Here is a 12,792-nt window from a genome sequence, read left to right as displayed (position 1 = left end):
TTTCGCATAGAACGAATGTTCATGCAGTTTTAAAGGACCACCTACACCTACTTGGAGTTTGCATGTAGTACAAATGTTTTTTAAATACACCCAATGGCCCACTTGAGTCTGGCCAATAAATATTGCCCAGTTGTTGCATTTCAGTCACAATGCAGCACGCATGACCAGGACAAGGGGTGGGCAGGAGGGGCACTGTGGTATCATGTGAGGTGGAGGGCACTATGAGGGTATTGGTGGAAGGGCATTTGTGTTGGGAGGGGGGATTTGGGGAGGTATGCTAGGAGTGTTAAACAAAACAATATAAAGTTGGCGCACAAATGACTGGACTCTTTAAGAGCGCTTGGCTATCTCGTGGGATGTTCGTTTATTTAAATAAATGTCCTGTAGATGGTCTCAATGTGCGGCTGTTAACCCATTATGGACTTGGCAAAAAATGGATGCAGCAGAAAAAACGATCAAAAACAGCGCATCAAAGGGACTAGTAGATTGATGTGAAAAAGACTTTAAAATGTCATATATTAAATGTAAACAATGAACACAGACATCTGATCCCTGCAGGATCTAAAACACATAAAAAACACCAATCATAAAACGGACAGATGTTTGATAATGAAAAGCTCCTCAGATCTCTCAATTAAAACTTTGGAAAGGTGAAAACCAAAGACCAATGTGTACAGCTATCGAATGCCTAATGAATGCAATCAATCATCTGAAAGAATCCAGAGCGTTGTATGAAAAGTCAGTGTAAACGAATGGAACAACGTTCCTAGGGACACTCACTTCATAGGTGTTCAATGGGCTGCAGAGCTGATGAGTCCAGTCTGATGACCGAGGGGGAGGTGTTTATTTCAGCTCCATCTGAAGCATTCGGCTTGGAGGCAGAGGTGTAATGCTGCACGCTGGGTGGTAAGGATCAAGCTTAGTCACCAGATGATATCAGCTGTACACATAGGCAGCTTAGAGAACGCTGCACTGCTTGCAGCGCCGCTTGTCCGAGCGGCTGTGGATCACATGAGAGGCTTGTCACGTGGAAGGCCCCTCTAGGGGGTTAACCTGAGAGACTCTGACAGTTCCCGCCCCTACACACTACCCGATGCCTTTATCTTTCTGGTTGCTGTATGCCGCTCTAGCTTTGACAAAGCGCAGGAGCTCGAAACATGTAAGCAGGAGAGTCGGCATAGCAACCTTCCCCTTCACAGCCTTCCACGTGACAAGCCTCTCATGTGATCCACAGCCGCTCGGACAAGCGGCGCTGCAAGCAGTGCAGCGTTCTCTAAGCTGCCTATGTGTACAGCTGATATCATCTGGTGACTAAGCTTGATCCTTACCACCCAGCGTGCAGCATTACACCTCTGCCTCCAAGCCGAACGCTTCAGATGGAGCTGAAATAAACACCTCCCCCTCGGTCATCAGACTGGACTCATCAGCTCTGCAGCCCATTGAACACCTATGAAGTGAGTGTCCCTAGGAACGTTGTTCCATTCGTTTACACTGACTTTTCATACAACGCTCTGGATTCTTTCAGATGATTGATTGCATTCATTAGACATTCGATAGCTGTACACATTGGTCTTTGGTTTTCACCTTTCCAAAGTTTTAATTGAGAGATCTGATGAGCTTTTCATTATCAAACATCTGTCCGTTTTATGATTGGTGTTTTTTATGTGTTTTAGATCCTGCAGGGATCAGATGTCTGTGTTCATTGTTTACATTTAATAAATGACATTTTAAAGTCTTTTTCACATCAATCTACTAGTCCCTTTGATGCGCTGTTTTTGATCGTTTTTTATGCTAGGAGTGTTGACTTGGGAGGATTTGTTTTGGATGAGGAGGGAAGGAGATTTGTGCTAGAAAAGATGATATGGAAGGGTGGGGGGTGAATTTGTGCTAAAAGGGGAAATATTTTTTGAGGGGATTTGTACTAGTAGGAATGATTGGGGGGGGGGGGGAATTTGTGCTAGGAGGGGAAACGGGGGGGGGGGGGGTTGGAGTCGGGGGATTTGTGCTAGGAGGGGAAATATTTTTTTGAGGGGATTTGTTCTAGTAGGGATGAATGGGGGGCATTTGTGTTAGGAGGGGGGATTGGAGGAGGTGAATTTGTGCTGGGAGGGATGGATTTGGAGTAGGGGGTGAAAGGATTTCTGCTCTGAGTGGAAAGTTGAGGGATAGAGATTATTTTTTTATGGGGGGGGGTGGATTTGTGCTGGGGGGCATATGAGGAGAGGGAGACTTTGAGCAGGGGGAAAAAATAATTTTCTGGGATGGGAAACTTCAGTAGGGGGGGATGGATTTGTACTGATTTGAGGGGGAATTTATGCTTGAAGGGTTAACATGCAGATTAGTGCTTGATTTATTTTAGATTTTTTTGGGGGGTGGGGGGGGATTTTTGTTGACGCATAATGCTCATACATCTTGGGGGGGTAGGGGGCACACACAATTTGTATGTCCGCCTCTACACGACCCTGTCCTGGCACCGGTAGCACCCATCTCCTGTAAGGTATGAGGAAAATTCTGTCTCACCTGTTCTTCTAGGCTGAGGACCACCTCTCGTTGTAGAAGGCACTGCATGGTGCTTTTGTCATCTAGGTGGTCGTCACTATACAAATGTCTAGATAGTATAAAAAAAAACAATGAAAAACATATTTCAGTCTCCCAAAAAAGTTTAAGAGTATTAAAGGTAAGAATTACAATCCCTTGAAAAGCTCCCTGGCTCTGGTTAGGTGGCTTGGTCCAACCATCTGTATGGCTTGGTCCAACCATCCCCCCCCCCCCCCGCTCTCTCCTCATTGGTTCACTGGCTGTGATTTACAGCAGCAGGAGGCAATTACCGGAGTGTGCTTTGTGAGCCAATGAGGAGAGAGAGAGATCCGGGAGAGCCACTGCTTTCATGCGTATCGCTGGACTGTGCACACTACTTAGTTCAATATTATCCCACTAGAGCACGCAAATGGGAAACCTCTAGATGGTCCTCTACATCTAGCAGCCAAAGTGCACACTACTTTCTTCAATGTTATCCCACTAGAGAGCGCGCAAAAGAAACCTCTAGAGATCCAACATTAAAACTACTTTTCAATGTTATCCCACTAGAGCGTGACCATGAGCACGAGTCCTCTCCATCTAGCGAGCGACCTGCACACAACTTAGTTCAATGTTATCACCTTCAGATGGTCATCTACATCTTACGACAGACATGCATACTACTTAGTTCAATGTTATCCCACTATAGCACACGCACACTAAAACTCCAGGTGGTCATCTACATCTAGCGTCTGACCTGCACACTACTTAGTGTAATGTTATCCCACTAAAGTGCATGTATGAGAAACCTCCAGATAGTCATTTACATCTGGGGCCGATCTGCACACTACTTAGTTCCATGTTATCCCACTAGAGCAGGGGTCTCAAACTGGTGGCCCTCCAGCTGTTACGAAACTACAAGCCCCATCATGCCTCTGCCTGTGGCAGTCATGCTTGTAACTATCAGCCTTGCAATGCCTCTTGGGAGTTGTAGTTTTGCAACAGCTGGAGGGCCGCCAGTTTGAGACCCCTGCACTAGAGCGTGCACACACGAAACCTCCAGGTGGCCACTACATCTAGCGGCTGACCTGCACACTACTTAGTTTAATGTTATCCCACCAAAGTACATGTATGAGAAACCTCCAGATAGTTATTTACATCTAGGGGCCGATCTGCACACTACTTAGTTCCACGTTATCCCACTAGAGCGTGCACACGAGAAACCTCCAGATGGTGATCTACATGTTGCGATCAACGTGCACACTACTTAGTTCAATGCTATCCCACTAGAGCTTGCAAATGAGAGACCTCCAGTTGGTCATCTACATGTATCGGCTGATGTGCACACTAGTTAGTTCAATGCTATCCCACGAGAGCATGCACACGAGAAACCTCCAAGTGGTCATCTACATCTAGCAACCAACGTACACACTACTTAGTTCAATGTTATCCCACTAGAGCATTAGAAACCTTGAGGTGGTCATTACATCTAGCGGCTGATGTGCACATTAATTAATTCAATGTTATCCCACTAGAGGGCACACACGCAAAACCTGCGAGGGGGGGCTCCAAGGTTTTGACTGTATAGGGGCCTCCACAAAGTTTAACCCAGCACTGCACTTGACAAAATACCCTAATCTGATTTAGAAACTCCATCAGGAACATCTCACCTGAGGAAGTGTCTGTGATCTGCAAAGGTCTTCTCCCAGTGTGGAAACTTACACCCACTGGCGTACTGGACAGGATGGACCAGCTCAGTGCTTTAGAGGAGAACACATAACAGCAATTGGCAAAAGATACATTTTGTTAGGTGAAGTAAACCTGTTCCAAACATGGGGGATTCTAACAGAGCTTGTCACCTTTTTTAAGATAAAATAGAACATTTGCTCTCTGAAATCCTATTGACAGTGTATCCCAACCCCAAACAATAATGTAATATATTAATTTCCAGGCAGGAAATACACCTGAACTTTACATTGTATGGCCATAGTTGGTTGTTTGCATGTACCCCAGAGTGTTTTTAAAACATCAATGAATTCATTGCAGCTTACCAGTGGTGGGGGCAACTCAGCTATAACCAGCAGGGGGGTTGGCATTATCCATTGATGGAATCTAGATGAAAATTGGCCACATCCAGTGATGAAAATTAGCCATATCAAGTGATGGAAATTGGCTGTATCCAGCAATAGAGATTGGCCATATATATAGTGCTGCAATTTGGCTGGAAATTGGCCACATCCAGTGATGGACATTTGCCATGTCCAGTGAAGGAAATTGGTCATATATAGTGATGGAATTTAGCTGAAAACTAGCCACATCCAGTGATGAACATTTGTCATATCCAGTCATGAAAATTAAATGGAAATTGGCTGTATCCAGCAATGGAGATTGGGCACATCCAGTGATGGACATTTGCCATATCCAGTGAGAGAAATTGGCCATGTCCAGTAATAGAAATTGTCTGGAAATTGACCACATCCAGCTATGGAAATCTCAATGATATCCTCATATTTTCTAAGTCCCTGGAGAGCCACCACACAGATGTCTGTCGTGTGCTTCAGAAACTAAGAGAGAACAATTTCTAATGTAAACTGGAGAAGTGCGAGTTCCATCGTGAACAGGTTACATTCCTGGGCTATGTCATTTCCACTGCTGGATTTTCGATGGACCCAGAGATGGACGTTGACCATAACCAGTGATGAAAATTGGCTGTATCCAGCATTTGAGATTGGTCATATATAGTGATGGAATTTAGCTGAAAACTGGCCACATCCAGTGATGGACATTTACCATATCCAGTCATGGAAATTGAATGGAAATTGGCTGTATCCAGCAATGGAGATTGCCCATATCCAGTTATGGAAATTGGCTACATCCAGTGATGGACATTTGCCATACCCAGTGAGAGAAATTGGTTGGAAATTAGCCACATCCAGTGATAGAAATCACCTGGAAATTGGCCACATCCAGCAATGGAAATTGTCTGGAAATTGGCCACATCTAGTGAGGGAAATTGGCTGGAAATTGGTTGTATTCAGTGATGGGCATTGGCTATATCACCACATAAGTGGTGAAATTGTATGGACATTGGCCACATCCAGTGTTGGAAATAGGCTATTTGGCCTTATCCAGTGATGGACATTGGCCATATTCAGTAACAGAAATTGGCTGGAAATTGGCCACATCCAGTGATGGAAAACGGCTGTATTCAGTGATGAACATCGGCCATATCCAGTGATAGACATTGGCTGAAAATTGGACACATTAAGTGATGTAAATTGGCTGTATTCAGTAATGGACATTGGCTATATTGAGTGATAGAAACTGTCTGGAAATTGACCATACCCAGTGATGGAAATGAGCTGAACATTATATGTTATACACACAGGGAAGATCTACTGACCCATCTTTGTCCTGTCCCTCATTTGAGATGGTCTTCTGCACAAAGTCATTATTTTTGGGATGTTCCTTTAGATAGGAAGGCATGGTGTTTTTCTTATTTCCATCACCCTCTTCATTTTTTGCACAGCTGGATTCATGTTGGACCCATCCCAGGCTTCCGGGCTTCATTCCTGTAATAGGATTATCCATTTCATAACATGTTAGACACAGTACATGAGGGGGGGGGGGGAGAGTCAAGGGTGGATCAAAGATTCTACTTTGGGCGTGTCACTTGTGATTCCAATCAATGTCATATATCTGAATCCTACCTGAGGGCCCAGCTCAGTGAATTCAGTCACCCAACATGTTGGTAACATCTGCATTGCTCAGCAATTAATCATCCTTTTAAAAGAAACCTGTCTTCAAAAAGAATGAAGGCTGATAATGATGGCCTCACTTCAGGACAACAGTGCCATCAGGGGCAGCTGACCCAGGCGCAGTGTTTTTATGTGAGGGGCCAGGGGCCTCCTCATCACATGTGTGCCCTGCCTTCTAGTGCTATTCACAATTGTCGCAAGTTGACCTGCAGAGAACACACAGCATGGAGGTCCTACAATAAAATTGCTCACTTCCTGGCCAACGCAAAGCCTAGTTGGTTGACCCAGAGCTGCTATGGTCAGACAAGCTTGGTGGCACCTTGAAGTGAGAATACAGCTTCATAAGACGATTGCGTGTGCACTGGGAGCATCATTTGGCATCTATCAGGGTGCTTTGGGGGTGGGGTGGGGCAGTTTGCACGATCTTATGTGGCCATTGTCCTCTACTTTGGAATTTCCCAGTTCCCCGATTTTCAGTTTTCTCTAATTTGGTTCTCAATTTGGTTCTTTTCATGACCTGAGTATACAGAGTTAGGGCTTCTCCCGATGTCCATGCATGCTGCAGCTAATTGTCTCTGGCTACTGGTGACTATCTAGATGCATCCAACCAAAAAGGTGTGCAATGTTGGTCTTGCTTTAATAATCAGCCACAGCCAGAATAGAAAAGCCTTTCCCTTGCCAGCAGGCTGTAGAGAAGGACCTTTGCTGTCTACTGTGGAAGCAGAGGTCTCTCTGCAGAGTTCCAAAGCATCCCTACTGATTTAGAGCTAGTCCTCTCCAATTAGTAAGGAGTATGAACTTTTCTGATTGCAGAGCTGTAGGTCTCACTCAGCAGGGGGTATGTTGGACCTCAGCAAGAAGACCACTGCTTCCATACAGAGATCAAGGGTCCTTATTTTTCAGCCTGCAGGGGACAGCGAAGGCAAAATTTAGGCAGATGAACTGGTGAACTGAAACAATATTGGCATTTCGTGTGATGACAATGAAAGGTCCTCTTAACCACAATGCAACCTACCTTGTAAAGCCGGGTGCTGCTTGTATTTGGCCACCAATGGGAACAGTCTTGTTGGTGGCATGCTGAGTATGGAGGAGGAGGAGGCAGCGGGTGCCAAGTGAAGGACAGAAGACTGAGAGCCATTGTCCCTGGTGAGCTGTAATAAGAAGAACATACAGATGATGGTCACTCTTCCCGGTTCCTCTGGATTCCATATTATCAAGACAAGGGCTGACCTCTAAATGGCCATAATCCATGACATGGCGGGTTCAGGCTGACTGCCAGCCAACCAAGATCTCAGAGGGTGAGTGATAGCATGAATAACCCAAATCCCTCAGGAACGTGTAGGTAATATGATGGATCTATCTATAGTTAAAGTAGAAAGTAGAACCCCACTTTATCCATTTTACTTTACTTTTTTGTTGGCCTTAATGTCATGCTGTTTGGTTTCCATTGGGCACCTCCCCTGGAGACCAAAGGTGGACAGGTAGGGAGATGTATCTCTGCAGGGAAGGTGGTGATGCTGCAGTCTCTGACCATCTCTTGCATGTTCTAATAAGTTCTAGAATGCTCTGAAAAGTTCTTGGATTTTCTAGAAAGTTCTAGAGCAGGGGTTCTCAAACTGGCGGCCCTCAAGCTGTTGAGGAACTACAAGTCTTCTCATGCTTCTGCCAGTGGGAGTCGTGCATGTAGCTGTCAGCCTTGCAATATCTCATGGTCTTGTAGTTCTGCAACAGCTGAAGGGCCTCCAGTTTGAGACCCCCTGTTCTAGAATGTGCTGGAAGAATAATCTGGGGAGGGGGGAGCGATTCAAGGGAACCTTCACAGAACCTTGGAGCTCCATGATCTCTTATGTGCAGTGGCTTAGCATTAAGCCCCGGCAACCTTGTCGCCGCATACATTTCTTCCTGGAAAGGCATTTTAGCCTCCTATTGCACTTTCTTTGTTGGTCCTGATGAGGCTGTGGCACTTTGCACTTTATATGACGAGCTAAACAAATCATAATAAGAGACGATTTCCAATTTTGGCGTGCTCTGTGGGAGATCTCCCGCGATACGCCGCCATAATTGACGCGGCGATGATCGGCAGGAATTACAGGGGAGGCCGTGAGACATCAGACGCTGCGATTATTTCTTTTCAGGAAGAAGCAATAGAAATTGTTAGACACTGCTTCACATGTCATAATAATTATGGTAGAGACACCGCCCACCTCATTGTTCCGGAATATTCTTTGTCAGTCGGGAACTTTATGTGATCATTAATATTTCACCGGCGGTTGTGTGAAGGCGCGCCCATTGAAGAATGGATTATCTTAAAGGGCCCCCTTCTATTTCATTGAGGGATTGTGTCATATGCTGAGTACCGGGGGGGGGGGGGGGCGGGTATAGAGCTGTGGGAGTATCCAATCCACATAGGAATTCAGAGGCCGACTCCGCCCCCGCAGAATTCACCTGAAACTAAAATATCACTTTAGGGTGGGTCTCCTCCTTTAGTCCCCTTCCTTACACCAGGGTCCTCAATAGAGTTCCCCATTACATCAGACTCCCCATAAAATTTCCTCCTTACATCAAGGCCCCATCAGAATCCCCCTTAAATCAGCACCCCCATAAATTGGCCTCTTTACTTCAAATGTCTCCATTATATCAAGGTCCCCATCAAATTTACATTAAGGTCCCCATCAGAGTATTTTCCTGGCATGGTTCCCATCAGAGTCCCCCCTTACATCGGGACCCCCATAAAATGTCCTCCTTACATCAGGAATCCCATCAAATTCCCTCCTTACATTAGGGTCCCCATCAGAATCCTTATCAGCCCCCCACCCCCTCCACATCAGGGTCCCCATCAAATTCCCTGTTTACATCAGGGTCCCAACATCAGAGTCCCCCGTTATATCAGGGCCCCCATAAAGTGTCCTTCTTACATCAGGATCCCCATCAATTTTCCTACTTACATCAGGGTCCAAATTAGAGTCCCCCTTACATCAAAGTCCCCCTTACATCAGGGACCCCATCAAATGCCCTCCGTCCCTCAGTGTCCCCAGTTGGTTCCCTTTTACATCAAGGTCCCCATCAGAGTATTTTTCTGCCAAGGTCTCCATCAGAGTCCCCCACTTACACAGTACAGGTACAGGTTGGGGGGGGAGGGGCAGGGAGAACACATGCCCCGGGCGCCACACTGAGAGGGGTGCCACTGCAACCTCCACTCTCTGACATGTCGGTTCACCGCAGGGATAGGCAGGGACCAAGGCTGTGGCAGACATTTTCCAAGGTACATACCAAGGTATATTTCAAATTAAAACCATCAAAAAAAAACACTCTGTCTACTCTCTGGCCTAGTTCTACAAGTACAAATAAGACCCCTTTAGAACAGACAATAGATGCCCCCTTTAGTCTTACCTTTTCATCTATATTCCCCATGCTACCAGATTTTCCTGCACCACAAGGTACTCCAGGCTCTCCCTGCAAAGAATATATATATTTAGCCAACATGATCCCCTTTAGAGCAGGCCAGAGTCCCCATAAATCCCCATTTAGAGCAGGCCAGGGTCCCTATAGATCCCCCTTTAGAACAGACCAGGGTCCCCATAGATCCCCTTTAGAGCAGGCCAGAGTCCCCATAGATCCCCCTTTAGAGCAGGGTTCCCATAGATCCCCCTTTAGAGGAGGCCAGGGTCCCCATAGATCCCCCTTTAGAGAAGGCTCTCCCTGCAAAGAATATATATATTTAGCCAACATGAACCCCTTTAGAGCAGGCCAGAGTCCCCATAAATCCCCATTTAGAGCAGGCCAGGGTCCCCATAGATCCCCCTTTAGAGCAGGGTTTCCATAGATCCCCCTTTAGAGCAGGCCAGGGTCCCCATAGCTCCCACTTTACAGCAGGGGTCCCATAGATCCCACTTTAAAGTATGCCAGGGTCCCCATAGATCCCCCTTTAGAGCAGGGTCCCCATAGATCCCCCTTCAGAGCAGGGTTCCCATAGATCTCCCTTTAGAGCAGGCCGGGGTCCCCATAGATCCCCCTTTAGAGCCGGGTTCCCATAGATCCCCCTTTAGAGCAGGGTCCCCATAGATCCCCCTTTAGAGCAGGGTTCCCACAGATCCCCCTTTAGAGCAGGGTTCCCATAGATCCCCCTTTAGAGCAGGGCCCCCATAGATTCCCCTTTAGAGCAGGGCCCCCATAGTTCCCCCTTTAGAGCAGGGTTCCCATAGATTCCCCTTTAGAACAGGGTCCCCATAGATCCCCCTTTAGAGCAGGGTTCCCATAGATCCCCCTTTAGAGCAGGTCATAGTTCCCATAGATCCCCCTTTAGAGCAGGCCAGGGTCCCCATAGATCCCCCTTCAGAGCAGGGTCCCCATAGATCCCCCTTTAGGACTGTTCCCTGTACACAGCACACTCCTGATCACTGCACCCTGTACACTGCACACTCCTGATCACTGCGCCCTGTACACCGCACACTCCTGATCGCTGCGCCCTGTACACCGCACACTCCTGATCACTGCGCCCTGTATACTGCACACCTCTGATCACTGCGCCTTGTACACCGCACACTCCTGATCACTGCGCCCTGTACACCGCACACTCCTGATCATTGCGCCCTGTACACCACATACTCCTGATCACTGCGTCCTGTACACCACACACTCCTGATCACTGCGTCCTGTACACCGCACACTCCAGATCACTGCGCCCTGTACACCGCACACTCCTGATCACTGCGCCCTGTACACCGCACACTCCCGATCACTGCCCCTTGTACACCGCACACTCCCGATCACTGCGCCCTGTACACCGCACACCCCCGATCACTGCGCCCTGTACACCGCACATGCCTGATCTTTGCGCCCTGTACACCGCACACTCATGATCACTGCGTCCTGTACACCGCACACTCCTGATCACTACACCCTGTACACCGCACACTCCTGATCATTGCGCCCTGTACATCGCACACTCCTGACAAACACGCATGCTCAGAACCAATGCAAAAGATCAGACAACAATGCAGAAGTTGACCAAAGGTGGCGGTAAAGAGCAGAAAAAACACGTGATTTGGTAAAAGTTGGCTGAAAAAGTCCTGCTGTATATGTATTGCATATACAAGTTCACGGCCGATGCCCTTTGTACAAAAATCCAGGGGAAAGTTTGTACAAAGTCCGATCGTGTGTATGAGGCTTAATAATCATTCAGTTTTGATGACTGAGCAGATTTTTCGGGTTAAAACTTTATATATTTTTTGCTACTTACCGGATGGATCAGCACCGCCTGCTTGCTGTCATGGAGGAGGGCCCGCAGGTAAGAGGAGGAGGAGCTGAAGGAAGTTGGATTCACCATGACGTAGGGATGTGGATGCGGCTGTCAAGACAAAATTCCTTCAGTTATTTGTGATATCTTTTAAATCCTCCATCCAGCCCCCAAACTACCTACCTGATGCATGTGTGAAGTGACTCCGGCACTCCTGCGGTTCCATTGGCTGATTTGCCCCTTTCCTTTCCTGTCGGGTGGACTGACGCTTTCCGCAGATGGAGCCGCCTTGCTGGTCTGAGGGCTGGGCATCTGCTCCACTTAGTTACCTATATAAAAAAATAAAAGAGGAACCTCAATAAATGTATCTCAGCTCCAGGACTGTCTTTAACACAGAGGCAAAAGGGGCAGGTTCCCTGGTCCCAGTCATTGTTGTTGTGGGGCCCTTGAGCCCACAAAATACTTGATAAGTGGATTCCGGAGTGCCAAAGAAAATGTTTGCCCGGGGTCCAATCAATATTAAAGATGGCCCTGCTCTGCTCTATCAGTCCAGCAGGATGGTGGCTGAATCCCGACACATCCAAAGACCTGACGTTCCATATATTTGTCATGATGGTTTCGGAAACCCAACACATTAGAAGATCCACAGAAGGCTTTTTTATTTTATTACATTTTATTATATTTAGATCAAAAAAGTGGACCCCCTTAATGGGACTTTGTCAGACCACCAACACAACCAAGTATAAGAATAAAACATGAAATTTTATTAATGCAAAAATAATAAAAGAGACACACAGACAACTTATGTCTCCAATAAAATATACAGCCAAAAATACACAATAGACTATATATACAAATACCACTGATACTCTCATGGATATCCCATAACCCGACACGTTTCCAGTTTCTGTTGTTACAAAACTTTCATCAGGGGTAGAGAGCAGGAAATAGTAATATTGTGGTAACTCATATCGAAAGCGTTCCTCCATATAAGGTGGAAACGCATGTAAATGTCGAGGCAACTTGGCCACAATAATAGATCTTTAAAGAGGAAGTAAACCCTGATGAGTTTACTTCCTCTTTCATTCCCTGCAAAGGCAAAGCATAATGGACTACTATGCATCGCATAGTAGCCCATTATGTGTCACTTACCTGACACAGGAGCCAGCGAAGTCGCCGCTGTCCCCTGTAGTCCGCCGCATCCATCTTGTTGGTGGGGTCTCACAGCTCCGCCGCTGTCATTCGGCAAAGCCGCGATGACGTCACTCCCGCGCATGCGCA

At 46.7% G+C, this 12,792-nt stretch overlaps 1 protein-coding gene across 3 annotated transcripts in view; it reads right to left on the bottom strand.

The window, feature by feature from the left end:
* Positions 1 to 12,792, bottom strand: part of FOXP3 (forkhead box P3) — an 88,317-nt gene that overhangs the window by 32,111 nt on the left and 43,414 nt on the right. For 2 of the 3 annotated variants that reach the window (XM_077471975.1, XM_077472055.1), the window contains 7 exons: positions 11,695 to 11,840; positions 11,515 to 11,622; positions 9,666 to 9,728; positions 7,291 to 7,426; positions 5,921 to 6,089; positions 4,188 to 4,277; positions 2,521 to 2,608 (listed from right to left, as the gene is read on the bottom strand). In XM_077471975.1, the coding sequence (XP_077328101.1) occupies positions 2,521 to 2,608; positions 4,188 to 4,277; positions 5,921 to 6,089; positions 7,291 to 7,426; positions 9,666 to 9,728; positions 11,515 to 11,622; positions 11,695 to 11,823 (783 nt within the window). In that variant the 5' untranslated portion in view covers positions 11,824 to 11,840. Of the gene's footprint in view, positions 1 to 2,520; positions 2,609 to 4,187; positions 4,278 to 5,920; positions 6,090 to 7,290; positions 7,427 to 9,665; positions 9,729 to 11,514; positions 11,640 to 11,694; positions 11,841 to 12,792 lie in introns of those variants that run through there. The other variant, XM_077472134.1, reaches the window with a different exon arrangement.

The sequence above is a fragment of the Lithobates pipiens genome, unplaced genomic scaffold (assembly GCF_037356315.1).
Source record: "Lithobates pipiens isolate NorthernLeopardFrog02 unplaced genomic scaffold, aLitPip1_a1.2 Scaffold_1, whole genome shotgun sequence".
Lineage (NCBI taxonomy): Eukaryota > Metazoa > Chordata > Amphibia > Anura > Ranidae > Lithobates > Lithobates pipiens.
This window is presented reverse-complemented; position numbering and strand designations above follow the sequence as displayed.